This window comes from Lontra canadensis, unplaced genomic scaffold (genome assembly GCF_010015895.1).
Source record: "Lontra canadensis isolate GAN:19392208 unplaced genomic scaffold, GSC_riverotter_1.0 scaffold22, whole genome shotgun sequence".
Taxonomy (NCBI): Eukaryota; Metazoa; Chordata; class Mammalia; order Carnivora; family Mustelidae; genus Lontra; species Lontra canadensis.
Genome location: NW_022631016.1, coordinates 8,902,242 through 8,918,534, shown reverse-complemented (window position 1 = coordinate 8,918,534; position 16,293 = coordinate 8,902,242). Strand labels below are relative to the sequence as shown.

At 38.8% G+C, this 16,293-nt stretch overlaps 1 protein-coding gene across 4 annotated transcripts in view; it reads left to right on the top strand.

Moving 5' to 3' along the window:
* The window catches only part of CTNND2 (catenin delta 2), an 895,372-nt gene that overhangs the window by 319,501 nt on the left and 559,578 nt on the right, over window positions 1-16,293 (top strand). For all 4 annotated transcript variants that reach the window (XM_032861879.1, XM_032861878.1, XM_032861875.1 and 1 more), the window contains one exon: window positions 15,783-15,895. In XM_032861879.1, coding sequence (XP_032717770.1) covers window positions 15,783-15,895 — 113 coding nt within the window. The remainder of the gene's footprint in view (window positions 1-15,782; window positions 15,896-16,293) is intronic.

Here is a 16,293-nt window from a genome sequence, read left to right as displayed (position 1 = left end):
TCTGTCCTCCAAGATTTCCCCTCCCCCTGCCTCACCCATTTCAGATGCCAGGGGCAAGTCCTGGTTGTCACCTGTACTTCTAACAATTGACCAACTATAGATTGGGTTCAGTTATTTTCCTACAGATGCTCACAGAACTCAGAGAAACATTTTACTTACTGCATTACTGCTTGATTATTAAAAGGACATGGCTAGCAAACAGAGCAGGGCAAAGTGTGAGGAAAGGGGGTCAGAGCTTCGTGTTCTCTTTGAGTACATCATTCTCCCAAAATTTCCACAAGTTCACCAACCTAGAAGCTCTTTGAACCTCATCATTTGGGTTTTTATGGAGACTTCATTACCTAGGCACAATTGATCAGCTCATTGACCATTGATGATTAAACACAATCTCCAGTCCCTCTTCCCTTTCTAGAGGCTCCAGAGTTTGGGGCTGAAAGTTCCTACGCTCCAGTTACATTGTTGGTTCTCCTGGCAACCAACTCCCATCTTCTGGTGTGGTTCAAAAGTTGAAATTTCATTAACATTAAAAAAAAAAAAAAAAAGACACCATGTCATTCTTACCCCTTAGGATATATCAAGAGTTTGAGGAACTTTCACAGAAATGTGGTTGAAAAACAAATATATGTATTTCTTATTATAAATTATAATATCACAGTGGTATTTAATGATTTATTGTGTATGGCTGGAGAGGACAAAGTGCAGAATCATAAACACATTTGGGGATTAGGTAACTTGGGTAAATGAGAGTACTATTGACTGAGATAGGAAAACAACAGGGTGAGAACAGGTTTGCAAATTGTCTCTGATGTCGGTTTGGGACATGAACCTCTGAGTTTTCCAGAGTGGATGTCAGTGGCCATTTGTATGTACACCATTATTGGTTACTGAAGCTATGGGGTTTGATGAGATTATTTTTAAAAAGTCTAAGAAAATAGAAATCTTTAAAAATCCCAATGAAAGAGTAGCTTAAAAGAATAGGAGTAAGGGCAACCAGAGAGGTGGGGAGGAAAGCAGGAGAAGAGTGTATTGAAAACCATAAGAATAATTTGTTTCAGGAAGAAAGGAGAAGCCAACGAAGTAAAATACTAACAGTAGTAACATAAGTAAGTAAAATACTAACAGTACTGTTGGTGTATGGTAATGAGCTCATAAAGAATTATTCCCCTAGAATGAATGTCTAGCTATTTAACTTCCACAAAAGCATTGATTGAGAAAGGATAAATACTGGCCCTTTGTCAATCAAACATTTCTGTCCTAAATAGAATTATTGCAATAAATCTTATTCTGTAATTCAAGTTTGTTATACAAAAGACATATAATATGAGAGAGAGAGTGAAGGTACAAGCACAACTCATGGAAAAGTATAGAAATTTAGCATTGGAAATACCACAAAATCACTTAAACTCATCTTTTACATTTTGTCAGACACCTGAGTGAGTTGGCTCTATGTCCATACACTTTCTCATATTGACCCAAACTGTATTTTTTGAGGTCATGTATTACATCATTCATTCATCAATCCATTCACCGTTTATTGAATGTACTATATATTAGGTGAGAGGAAGGTGATCACATAAAGGCATGACTCGTACCATCAAGACATTTATGTTCCAAGAGAGAACTCAAACAGGTAATTAAGTGAATTCAATAAAGCATTGTTGTGCTATGAGAGTGGTGGTCATTTCTTGTTGTGTGTCAGGAGTGAGCTTGAGGCCAGGAATGTATTCATACAGAACAGATGGTAATTAAGTAAACGTTGAGATTCAACACCATAAAACTGAAAGTCAAAAGCATTTTTCCTAAGCTTAAGAACAGGGGAAGAGTGGGGAGGAGGAAATGGATATTTGGAGCAGTGGGCCCAGAGCGAGCACATGCAAAAATCCATTGGAGGAAATGCAAGTCATTGATCTTGGCAGAGCCTAGAGTTTTAGTACTTCTCTTTCACCCTTAAATACTGGAAGGCTGTTTTTGTCACTGTGTTGTAAACCTAGGCAAGGACGTTTGAGCATAACTTTCCCCATCCTCATTGCCCTCACTGGGTGTATCGGAGTTTCACATTGGCTCTCTTCAAGTTAAGGATCATTATTAGAAGAAAATATTTCAGTTATAGTATGAACGTGAACAGTACAATGAGTATAATTCTTCCAGTGGTTGGACATAATAATTCTAATATTTTATTTCTACAAAAGCAAGGAAAACTAAAAAGAGAGAGTATAAAATGGTAAGCTACAGTCATTCCTCATTAAGGAAGTTTCTGTTGTTCCTGATTCTATAACTTCCAATAAAGCAATGAGGCTGAATAATGCTAGATTTTTGAGGCAATGGAGTTCTGAACAGTTATAGCTAGCCTTTGAGTTCTACTCCCATCTAATCTTTGGGGAAGCCACTTAATATCTTTAAGGTTGAGATGTCTCAGACAATGGAGTACTTTATTGGATCAGTGTGAGGAATGAAAAATTAATGCATGTAAAGCACTTAAAGGAATATGATACATGGTAAGTAAATACTTAAAATATTGGGTGTTGTTTTTATGTGCTACTATCATAAATAGAATGGTCATTCCTAAGGAGATATGGGCATTACAATCACTAGTAGAAACTTTAAGATGTATGGGTCAGGACCTCATTACCTATAAATTTTTATTCTGTAGCTCTGGGTTCTGTACTGGGCATTTAAAAAGTGCTAAAGGTGCCTGGGTGGCTCACTTGGTCGGTTGAGTTTCTGACTCTTAATTTCGGTTCAGAGCATGACCTCAGGGTCATGAGATGGAGCCCCACGTTGGGATCCATGCTGAGTGTGGAGCCTACTTAAGATTCTCTCTCCCCCTCTCTCTGCCCTCCCCTATCCCTGCTCATAGGAGCATGCGCTCTCGCTCTCTCTCTCTCTCAAAAAAAAAAAAAAATCTAGAGATTATCAGGATATAGTTAAGAGTCACCAATATAATAGTATCACTAATTTTTTTAATGGAGCCCAGTGAATTTTTACATCGTTTTATACTACCAAGAACTATGGCCTTCTTTATTTCATGGAGTCCTGTCATGTAGATGAATTAAGTAAACTGTGGTAAACATGCTTTATTTGGATAACAAAGCATTTGGTAAAATAACATGTTAGAACAAAGCCAATAGAATCCTACAGACTGAAGGAGTTGGTCAGAAAGAGGTGTTTCTTTATATTTTTTATTTTATTGAAACCATTCTGGAAAGGTGCCTATGATTCTGCTTCAGGGTGCTGATTCCTGTCATCTGCTGTCTTGCTAGATGACCCAGAATGACACTGTGGTTGTTTAAAACATTAATCTGTCAGTTCTGTAAACTTTCACGGACAGCTCTTTGCCATAGTTTTTGACTCATCAGTGAGGTCTCCACAGCCTTACAGTTGACATTGATTTGTTCCATTCCATCCTGACATCATGGCTTTGTTCCTTCCAGATTTGTTGGACACTTTGCTGTAAGCTTCCTATCATTAGCCTGTCATTTGTGCCACCTTCCCTTCGATTTGGCTTCAGAACGTGTCTCAAGGGGATGAAATTAACATTGTGTGGCTATGAAGTCAACTCACTCATCTGAAATGGGATTTAAAGGTGGTGTGGGATAAAAGGTCACCTAGGATTATCTGATGGCACACATTCTTGATGGATGCAGAGATGTGGGACACTAGGAAGCAAAAAGTCATCTCCACAGTGGAAAACTGGTCTTTCATCCTTGTTGAAAAAGGACTCCAGCCAGAAGATAGAGAAATACAGTCCCGGAAATTATTGCATCCTAGAGCCTGAAGAGAGAGAGTGGTGATCTTCCCTTCTCTCATTTTATAGAGAGCTAGAACGATTGTGTTGGCGTTGGTGCTTCTGAGAACCAGGTATTAACACCTGGTTTGGGACATGGTCATGCTTGGGGGGGAAGTAGGAAGACCAACTGGTACAACGTAAAACACTCTTGCTCAGGGCTTTCAGCAAAGGGTTAGGTACAAAGGCCAAGGGCATTTTAGGTTCACTCTTACTCCTTTGCTCTAAGTCTCTAATTTCTTTTAGAAAAATGAACTGACCTCCAGGGAAAGAAGGTAAATTGAACTCTTTCTTAATATCTGCTCCCTCGCCAAAATGGCAATAGAGTTTTTAAAAGGGATAACACCACCAACTTAGAGAACGGATAAATAAAGAATGATATGTCACCATGTTTGCATGGCCATCAACTCAGAATTACTTCATGTACCATTAGAGAAAGCAACAAGTACTTCTAATTAAACTATAACATACTATCCAATGTAAGTCATATCAATTTAAGAGAGAGTAAACCCAGAAGTATTAAAGTGTGAAAAATCTTGGAACTGAGCAGTCTTAGAACTGCTAAAATAGGGTACATAGACAAGGTGGTAAATAACTTATCATATCTAAGAAAATAAGTCCTAAGCAGTAGAGAAGAAAGAGCATAGGCCAATTTATAAGGAAACTCTTGCAGATGTTTGTGGGAGTCGGCATATGGGGCATGAAGTCTAGCTTACAAACGGGAGATTGTTTGCAAATCTGTTTAAATATCAGTCAACCCCTAAATTCCTGACCCTATCATACAGAGCTAGACAGACTGCCCCCCCCCAACACTGGCAAAGACTAGAGGTAAATTATCTGAAGATGATGAAATTAGAGTCTCTTAACTCAGGGGTACAAGGAAGAGCGTTAAAGTGGGTATTGGAAGTTGGTAGGGGGAGTAAGTGAAATTTTACTTACTAAATTTTGAGGCTCTCCCTTTCACCCTGCCCCCAGCATCTACCCCTATACGGTTTTCAGAACAGGGTCAAACACATGTTCAAACTCAAAGCTGGAGCTTGAGAGAGCCTCCTCTGGGAGTTCTGCATGGAAGAATCATGCAGTGCTTCTCCTAGAAGAGCACAGCTTACCAGCTTTACTCACCAAGAGTCTGATCAGCTCTCTGAATTCCCACTCAAATAGAAGTAGCCCTCTGGAGACCTTGATATGTTCTAAAGCCTATAACATGAAAGACAGAGTCTAAAATAAACTGAAAATCCTCATAAAATAGGAACTATGCAAAGAGAAGAAAACATAACATTAACATCACAGAGAGAGAAAAGTTGATTTCACATAAAATAAATACTGGATGATAATGGAAAGGACTATTCAGAGAACAAAAAAGTAGGTCTTAGAAATTTAAAGTATAATAACATGAACGACCCAACCACTTGTTAGAGACTTATATGATTAAATTGAGGAACCTTTTCAGAAAGTAAAAGCGAAACATAAAAGAAATGGGCAGCTAGAAGAGAAATACTTTTAAATAAGAAGCCTAGGTGACCGATATAGATCTTACATCTGAAGAGTTAAAAAAAAAAAAACAAAAAAACGAGAAAATTTTTTAAGAAGGGATAAAAACATGAAAAAGTTTTCAGTAGTATTATGGAATAGCCTAGAACTGAATAATGTGAGTTTCTGGATTGAAAGTTCCCACTAACGGTTCTGAAGATGTCTAAAAATAGATTTATATCAAGACATATCACAATAAAATTTTAGAACACTAGAGACTAAGAAAAGATACACTTTTTCTGGGGAGAAGTGAAAGCAGATCTCACACAAAAAGATAATAAAAATTCAGAATGTTTCACACTTTTCACCAGCAACACCTGAAAGGCAGGAGATAATGAAGCACTAGCTCAAAACTCTAACAGAAAATTATTTCCAACCTAGAATTCTCTTCTTCTGTAACCAGCCTTAGAACCAAGTTTGAGAGTAGAATTAAAACTTATCAGATATGCAAGGTCTCAAAAAACGGCCTCCCACTCTCTTTCTCTCTAGAAAGGCATTTTCTACCAAAAAAGGAAATAAAGTAGGAAAATGAAGAAAGCAGCAGATCTAGAAAGAGGAAACCCACGTAAGAGAAGGACGAAGGAAATCCCCAGGATGGAGATGAAGGGAGGGGTTCACGACGATAGTGGGTAAAGAGGCCAGACTAGAGCAGATTGGAAGACACCAGAAGAGATTTCTTCAATAGATGGAACTGATACATTATTTCCTGTGTTTGATTTATGGAGAGAAGTTTATATCAATCAAGGGAAGTTTTGGTTTAGATTCATGACAAGTACATAGGCAGCAGAACAAACAACAGTAACAAAAAAGACAAGCCACTCATTTAGAGAAAACAAAATGTATATTTATGTTAAAAAAAGGTCATAGTACGAACCATGCCCATTGTGATACTGTTCTACCAAACATCGAAGTTTAGCTGGATGGGGAACACAGGGGAACATGAGAGAAGTGTCTACACACGATGGCGGATGGGGAAATAAAGTGAAATCCTCGTCTTCCACTATGGGAAATTAATTGATGATGCCTATAACTGAAAGCTTAAGAAATAATAATATTGGAAAGTTAATGGAGATATGGATATACAAATCAGAAAAAGGAGTTAAAAGTGCTTGCCTCTGAAGAAGAAACTTGACAAATATTTTACCCATTTCAATTTGTATATGTACAGACTGATTTGAAAACAGCAATGACAATTATTTTCCTTATACAGATAGAAATACAGCGGCCATTAGATTCTCTTTCTGTATATAATTTTTATATTTTTATATCATATTCATTTGTGTATTATATAATATACGTGATATGTATAATTACATATAATTATGTATAAAACATGTATAATTATATATAATACATGAATTGTATATTTTATATGTGTATAAAATCAAAGAGGCACTGACTGGAAAGAAAAAAAAAAGCAAAACAAGGTTTAAACAAAAGAAACATCACCTAGATAAACCTTTAACAGCTCTTTCAAGTAAGGATTGCACATTTTTATTACCATTAACGAGCCTACTGAATTCTAAGAATAACATATGATGGAGACATTTTATAGAACTGCTGATTTTTTTGAAGTCCTATGGAAGTTTTCTCAGATTCATTTATGGTCATGAAGTACCCACTTTGAGAAAAATTATTCTGTGACAAGCAGTTTGGCTATTTCATTCCAGGAAGCTTGAAACCAGGATCTTGGGTCATTTCTCCATCATTTACCTAGTTCCAACTGTATATCAGGCATTTTGCTCACAGATAAAATGATGACATTGGACCTAGTCTCTTGCTTAAGAAATTCACAGTCTAGGAAGGACACAGACCCTTGAAGAGAACATTGTAATGGAATACAAAAAGTACAAGAACAAAAATGTAAACTGATTATCATTGGATCACAGGTAGTAGCGTTAGACACTCCTGAGAAGTAGAGAGGACAGCAGCTGGCCATAAAAGGAAGGTAGACCTGTTGCTCATTTATAGGTTTTCTATTCTCATCTAGGTTAACCTAACAGGCCTTCTTTGAGACCTCATTTAAGAGAACCCCGGAGGGGCACCTGGGTGGCTCACTGGGTTAAGCCTCTGCCTTTGGCTCAGGTCATGATCTCAGGGTCCTGGGATCGAGCCCCGCCATAAGGCGCTCTGCTCAGTGCAGGGCCGGCTTCCCCCTCTCTTTCTGCCTGCCTCTCTGCCTACTTGTGATCTCTCTCTCTCTCTCTGTCAAATAAATAAAATCTTAAAAAAAGAGAGCAAGAGAGAGAGAACCCTGCCTGTGGCCTTCACTAACATGGTCAAACCTTTCAAATGCCATCACATTTCTTCTCCTTGCCTGCCACCATTCTGTTGCACACACGAGACTGCACAGCACCGCCATTTTGTGTCTGAGTAGGTGCTGGTCCCCTAGTTTTTACCTCTACAGGAGATGAGGTTGACAAGTTTTGATGCCCGAGACTGTGTCTTAGGACATGTTCTGAGTCCACATTCCCATTACATGGGATTGGTATAGTCAGTCTGAATCTTAAGTCACTAGATTCTAGCAATCAGATCTACTCTGTAGAAAATGTCTTCCACTGCCTAGAAGCTCATCCATCTTCTCCATTCTCCACATCTGTCCAATCTCTTTTCCATCTTCTCGTATTAGTAAAATTGTGGCAAAGCCATACTTATTGAATTCATTATTCAGTCTAAAACTTTTCCACTTTTCCACTTTCACAAATCCAGCTTGTATAGTCCCCACTGATGCTATTTCACAATGTTAAGTAAATTATTTATTGATGGAATTAATAAAACTATGTTTTCTGATATCAGTTTTCACACTGAGTTAGCTAAGCCCCCTCAAGAGTCTTTATATGCTTTTATCATTTTAAAAACATTTAACAAACTACATTTAATTAAGCTGAATTAATTATTAATTGTTAATTTAGGCTCTTTAGGAAAAAGTTATGAAACTATATGATAATTTTTCTTATAATCCTTGTGTTTTATGTGACTCAACGATGTGCTATTCTAGGAGTGAATATCCTTTAGATTTGGCTCTTAGTAAATTTTAATGAACTTTGGTATCATATATCTGTTACTTTTATAAAACTTTTTCTCTAAAACAAGATAATTTCCACATAGTGGGGAGATTTATTTTCTCTATCACTAGTTTGCTTTTTCTTCCAACTTCCCTTACCAAAGGATGTCTTCTTAATCCACACCCTAATGTTAATTCCCATGAAGTCCCAATTTCTCTGAACAATTTCTGCATCACATTTTTGGGCACAATTTTATTTATGCATAATTGATATAAAATAAACTGCCTATTTTTAATAGGCACAATTTGATGATTTTGAACATATACATGCACCCATGATATCATCACCACAATGAAGGTAATAAACATATCGACCCCATCCAAAAGTTTAGGACCCTTTTATTTATTTATTCATTCTTTGGTGATAAGAACATTTCATGTGAGATATACCATCTTAACAAATTTTTTAAGTGCACAACACTGTATTATTAATTGTAGGCACCATGTTGCCTGGCCGATCGCTAGAACTTGTTTGTCTTGTATAACTGAAACTTTATACCCATTGAACAACTCCCTATTTCCCCCACTCCCAAGTCCCTGGCAACCACTGTTCTGTTTTCTGCTTGACTCTTTCCACACTTCATATAAATGGAGTCTTGTGCTTTTTCTCCTCTGCACCTGACATCTTTGAGTTGGTAAAATGTTTTTCCAGGTCTATCCATGTTGAAGTGGATGGTGCAAGTTCCTTCTTTTCTGAGGGTAAATAATATTCCATTGTAAGGATCTACCATGTTTTCATTATGCAGTCGTCTGTTGTACATTTGAGTGGTTGGCATGTGTTGGCTATTGTGAATACTGCTGCGCCTGGGTGGCTCAGTTGCATAAGTGTCTGACTCTTCATTTCAGTTCCGGTCATAATCTCAGGGTTGTGAGATCGAGTCCCATGTGGGGCTCTGCACTAGGTGTGGCACCTACTTGGCATTCTCTCTCCCTCTGCCTCACCCTCCCCTCCCTCTTCCTCTTTAAAACAAAACGAAACTAGTGCTGGAGTGAACACAAGTGCAGATAACCTCCTCTAGATCCTGGTTTTAGTTCTTGCAGGTATACACCCAGGAGTGGGATTCCTGGATCATACGGTAATTCTTTTGTTAATATTTTAAGGAACCTCCTCACTATTTTACATGGTGACCGCACCAGTTTACATTCATACCAACAGCATGTAGGCATTTGATTTCTCTACATCCTTGCCAGTACTTGTTATCTTTTGTTTTCTTTGAGAACAGCCACTCTAACAGGTGTAAAGGGATATCTCATTATGGTTTTGATTGGTATTTCCTTGATTAGTGATATTGAGCATCTTTTTACATACGTGTTGGCCCCTTGTATGTCTTGTTAGGAGAAATGTCAATTCAAGTACTTTGTCCCTTTTTTTTTTTTTTTTTTTTGTACTGAGTTGTATGAGCTCCTTTCGTATTCTATAGGTTGTCTTTCCACTCTGTTGGCTGTTTCCTCTGCTAGAAGGAAAGGAAGATTTTCAGTTTCAGGTAGTCCTGCTTATCTACTTTTACTGTTGTTTCCTGTGGTTTTGGTGTCTTCACTTTTTAGAGCCCTATTTACACCACCACTTCTGCGCTGAAACTTCCTAGAAGACCATGCTAGTGGTCATTGCCCTGCTATGATTTTCCTCTTTATTTATTTATTTATGCTTCTTTTGTTCCTTCTACACTCCATATCCAAAATCTCCAAAGACATTTCTTTACTCTTCTTTTTTTTTTTTTAAGATTTATTTATTTATTTGAGAGAGAGAAAGAGAACACACATGAAGTGGGGGAGGGGCTGCTGGAGAGGGAGAGGACATCTCAAGCAAACTCCACACTGAACGTGCATTGAGGTGGGCTTGATCTCATGACCCCAAGATCACGACCTGAGCCAAAACCATGCTGGACACCCAACCAACTATGCCACCCAGGTGCCCCTTTCTTCACTCTTCTTATCTTTCCTTAATATCTCCCCTTCACTGACTTAATTTAGTAACACATATTCACTTGTAACTGGTATTACAAATTTCATGAAATTTATCCACATACTTTTATTTTTCCAGTTGATTTCTTGGGTACCCACTTGGCTTTATTAGCAACATTTGTCTCCTGAATGTTCTACCTCAAAGTCTCTAAGAAACCCAGGGAATTATTCAATTCTGAGAGGTCGGTCATCCCTCCAGACGTCAAATTGAGTCAGAACTGGAGAAGGTCGTCTTTCCGCCTACACCACAGCTTACGTAGCCACAGTGGAGCGGAAGCTCATTCATTGTTGTGATGATGCCCTAGGTGATTTTGTGGGTGCTGTTAGGCCACACGCATCTCTGAGTTTGAGAACAGTTGCAGCTACTCTAGCTCCCAATTCTAAGGTCAGTTTCCAATTCCAAGCATAATAGGTCCTGAGAGTTTCCAACCTGTGATATATTATGGTGAGAACAGCCCTCCCCATAAGCCTTTAGACCGTTGAGATGGGGTAAAGTAGGAAATGACTGTAATGTGAGCAAAAAGCAGAAGGCATTTCAGATTCTGGTCTCTACAGTTCGAAGAAATAAAAATTCTTTAAATAACAGGTCTTAATCTGAGTATGAATGAAATTGATAGTTTATATTGGCATCACATGCCCTCTATGTTAATGGACTGCTATGGCCTCTGAAACAAAAGAATTGAAAATACAGGGAAGATTTAGTCCAACCAATATTCATTAACTTCTTTAATGTTACCCCTTCTGTATGTCCAGACCTCCTAAACAACATCCTTTATCTCATTCTCTTTGCTATTTTGAAGGAAGAATTTCTTTCTCGGCCAAGGCTAAGCCTTTCACCTTAACATTTTTGTAAAGTAAGGAGAGAAAAAAAAAAAAAAAAGAAACCGTAGGAAATAGCAGTGTTATAATGAATATACAAGGTAATACATGTAGAGCACTTGGGTCCATGAAGACGTATATAGTTAACAGGTATTGATTGAGCAGCAACTATGTGCCAGAACTGCTCTAGACACTAGATACATCGGCAACACAGCAGGGAAAATTTCTGCCTTATATATGGTCCTAGAAACAAGGCACACAATAGTGAGTACTCAATAAAAAATTATTTCCCATTTTATTTTTATGTTTCGTGTTGTTATATGAATAAAATACAAGATTTTAGATGAAGAAGAGAAACTTTCTTTCTCCTTGAGGACTTTGACATTTACTATGTATTCCTTAGCAAAGCACAGGGGAAAATTCACTTAATTACTTTCTTGGTTCATATACAGGATGGCAAAGTAAACATTTATTGAGTGGCTATTTTAAAAAGGGAACATACTGATACCCATTTCCTTAATAAAGAAAATGTCAATTCAGTTAAAAAGTCATCATAATAAATGAAACAAACCAGTCCCCCAAAAGTAGCTGTTTGTTTTTAATCCTATACTAGTGAAGAACATTGAAAAGAACATGTAAAAGCTTAAGTATTTGCCTGGTTAGTAGCTCATTTAATATGAGTTTTTAAATATAGCAGAAAATATCCTTTTATACATCAAACAGGAAGGAAAATTGTGAATTCCTAAAAACCTTCCAGGTTTCAGCTCATAGAATAACAGGAGCCTGCCGGTACCTTCCCATCTGAAACAACAACACATACAGAAAATATGCAACACAGCTTTCAGGACTCTGAACTCTAAAGAGTGAAGAAGGTGGTTTCTAAGAGACACAAAGCAAAAAAAGGTGAGCCTGCAATTTCCCCAGCTACAACAGTGTAGAAAAGCAGACCCGCAGAGTCCGGGGGGCTCCCTGCACTGGGGAGGCAGCACTGACAGCCAGGGAGGAAAAGGGACTAGAATGTTTGGGGTAAAATACAAGAAGGGTGGTCGCTGCTCAGAAGGAGAACCCTTGAAATCTACAGAGGATCCACTTCTATTTTCATCTGAGACCTGAGCATCCTGTCTGTAAGGAGGCCGCCGGGGGCAGGGAAAGACCCACTTGAAAGGATGGGAGGAAACACTACCAACCAGGGGCCACAAGTACGTGCCCACACCTACCAGCCTAACTGGAAAACCCAGAATCCGTTGGACGCTGAGTACTTAGAAGAATCCTCCTAGGTAAAGTAGAGGAATTTGCCGAGGACAAAATGCTGCTCTCTCTCCCCAAAACAAATCTGAAATGCAAGACCCAAGTGTACCAAATTGCATCCAAAAAACTGTGCCCCAGAACAGAACTTAAAATATCTGTAGAAATATGAAGATACCCAGAGCACAATAAGGTAAAATTCAAAATGTTTTATGTTCAACCAAACATCACCATACGTGAGGAGGAGCAGAAACAGGACCCGTTCTGAGGGGAAAAATCAGTCGGCTGAAACTGAGCCAGATGCTAGCGTTAGCTAGTCGGGACATTAAAGTAGTTTTTATGTGTATGTTCCCTGTGTTCATAAAGTTGGGGGACATGGAAGATATAAAAGAGACCCAGGTGAAACTTCTAGAGGTGTTTGATTCATCAATGTCTGAGATAAAAATATATTCGACAAGATTAATAGTGGATCAGATACTGTAGGGGGGAGGAGTGATTAACTCGACACCAATGGACGCTGCTATCCAAAATGAAACACGGAGTGAGGGGGGAAAAAGAACCTTAAAAATGGGCAAAGAATCCCTGAGCTGTGGGGCTATTCCAAGTGACCTAATATGTATGTAACTGTAGTCACTGAAGGAGGGATGTTAGTGGGGAAAGGGGAGACAGTCTGAGGAATCAACGACTAAACGCTTTCCAGATCTAATGGAAAAGAAATCCACAGATCCAGGAAACCCAGTGAACCCCAAGCATAAGAAACATGTGGAAAACTATAGTAGGGAACATCGTCATCAGGTTGTTGACCAGGGATAAAGAGAACATCTTAAATGGAGGCAGAGAAAAAAAGACACTGTATAGACAAACAAATAATGAATACCATAGGGTTTTTTTTTGTCAGAAACAATAAACAGGAGGACAAAACGTCTTTCAAAAATGAGGGCAAAATAGTGTTGCTAGGCACGTAAAGCTGAGAGAATTCATCACCGAAAGAACCACATTCCAGGAAACATGAAAAGGAAGTCTCTCAGACAGAGGAGTGATGCCAGATGGAAATGCGGATCTACACAAAGTGATAAGGAGCCTGAAAATTGTGACTCGGTGTTTGGAAGGCAGCTTGTGTGAGGGTGTCTCGTCACCTCCCTCCATAACCCTGATGTGGAGGAAACGTGCAGTGAGACAACACCCACACGCATAATGACTTTCCATCTACCTATGAGGAATTCTATATGATCTTTAAGTATTGTTTTTAAGGTGATACCGTTCTAAAGGGATAGCTTGGTTTTCTGTTAGGACAGATTCTAGATAAAATATAAAGCCCAGAAATGAAAATCACTTAGAACCTGCATATTTTTGCGGAAAGGAACTGCCAAAAAAAAAAAAAAAAAAAAAGCTGTAGAACTTGCTGGGAGAAGAAGCAGAGATTAGGGGCACAACATGCATTCTGACAGAGGTGTTGGTATTTTTTCCTTACAAATAATCTTTGCTGTCCTTCAGAGTATGTAAGGATAAAGATGTGAGCTCCCACAACAACATGCTTCCTTAGTTTTAGAACTTGAAAGGGAAAAGTTGAGCTCCTGTGGGTAACATGTTTCTTTTTTTAATATTTTATTTGTTTGAAAGAGAGAGTGTGTGAACGAGAGAGAGTGCATGAGTAGGGGGAGAAGCAGAGGGAGAGGGAGAACCAGACTCCCCCTGAGCAGGAAGCCTGACGTGGGGCTCCATCCTGGGACTCCAGGATCGTGACCTGAGCTGAAGGCAGATGCTTAACTGACTGAGCCATCCCGGGTCCCCTTTTTAAGTGTTTCTTACTTAGTTCCCGAAAATAATGTTAAGAGAAAAGAAATCTGCTCTTGTGGAAAAGAACAAGGGAATTTTTAATATATGTGGAGGACACACCATATCCTACTTTTTAAAGGTTATCACCCAAGAGTGTCTCAGGATAGCAAAAACAATAAACTCCTCTTTCCTGGGAAGACAAATCTTTGCAATGTTAGGAGTTTTCATTCTCCCACGCTGACCTTTATTGTCAGTATTTTCCAGCATTTTTGTTTTCCCATACCCCAAACAAAACTGTGCAGGTAATTTGTTTTTATTTTTTTTTATTTTTTAAAATTTTATTTATTTATTTGACAGACAGAGATCACAAGCAGGCAGAGAGGCAGGCAGAGAGAGAGGAGGAAGCAGGCTCCCTGCTGAGCAGAGAGCCTGAAGCAGGGCTCGATCCCAGGACGCTGGGATCATGACCTGTGCCGAAGGCAGAGGCTTTAACCCACTGAGCCACCCAGGCGCCCCAGTAATTTGTTTTTTAAAGAAATCAAATGTAGTTTGATTATGTTGTAAAAACTTCTTCTGAATTTTTTAGTTAAAATACATGCTTTGGGGGTGCGTGGGTGGCTTAGTTGGTTAAGAAACTGCCTTCAGCCTAGGTCAGTCTCCCTCTGGCCTCTCTCCTCTCAAACTCCCTTTCTCTCTCATTCTCTCTCTCTCTCAAATAAATTAATAAAATATTTTTAAAAAATACTTGCTTTGCTATAACGTTTATTAAAAAAGCTTAAGTGCATGGAAAAATGAGACAAAGATTAAAGTGTGGTACAAAAGTCCTATAATTGGAACAGCTAAGATACTTGACATACTGATTGAATTATTCTTCATTAACGTTGATCCTTTAACAGTGGATTTCAGGCAGATTTGTAGAAGTATTCTTCATTGGTTTAACTGGGTTGTTTTAAGGTGATAGAGCAAATATCTCAAAGGATATTCACTTAGTAATTAGGCTATCAAGGGTCAGTATCATTCCCATTCTGCTGAAATTTAAAGCCTACAGAAGCAGAAGTTTAAGCGTGATTTCTCTTCAGTCAGCAATATGTAACAAGTAATGTTAGGGTCGAATTAGTAGAGAGAGGCAGCTAGAAGGCCTATGGGGAATAAACACAGTATTCCAAATGATAGAAAAGCTGTTTCTTTTAACATTTTACTGAATGTTACAATTTTAATGGAGGAGAATTAATATCTGTCAGGTGCTGGCCATCCGCCAAATAGTCCAGGCTGATTTTTCATGGTCGGTGCCTCATTAAATCCTTACCCCGACGTTAGGAAATAAGTATTGTCAACCCATTTTACAGATGATGAAGTTGATACTTACAAAGATTAAATCACTTACTGCAGGCCCTGCAGCCAGCAGAACCCAGGACTCTGATACATACTCAGATCCGTCTGAAGTGCAAATCCCTCTTGGATTTCACAGTGACATCCCCGGCTTCTCAAATTCAGCATCTCGGCAAATGTCATTTTTCCCCTTTGACCACCACATCATTTTGATGTGAATTCCACGTTGCAAAGTGGATGATAGAATTAATCTTTTTGGTGGCTTTATTTCAGGAATTACAGTTTGAGAGACTGACCCGAGAGCTGGAGGCAGAACGCCAGATCGTCGCCAGCCAACTGGAGCGATGCAAGCTTGGATCAGAGACGGGCAGCATGAGCAGCATCAGGTACTGGGCACCCTGCCTCCTTACACTTCTGGGCTGGTTGCTGCCAGGGAAAGGAAATTGTGGTGTTTATCTTCTCCTTACAAACCTGGCAGTGGATTTGGAACATTCAGTGAGACGTTGGAAGGGAATTATAACCAATCTGATTTAAGATGTTCAAAAGGTGTCCAAAATGCCTGATTTGTACTTGAAACTCTTTTTAACAAAATTAACACCTGACCTGAATGCAAATTACGTGTAATTTTGCACAAAGGAAGGCTTTGCATTGAGTCAACTCTCTGGAAAATCAGGAGATGCCATATCACAGTCTCTCAGTTCAGTTCTTTTTTTTTCCTAAATGAGCCAGAGGTGCAGGTTCCTAAAATGAAAGAGAACATTTCGATGTCACCTGTCTCGTTTGC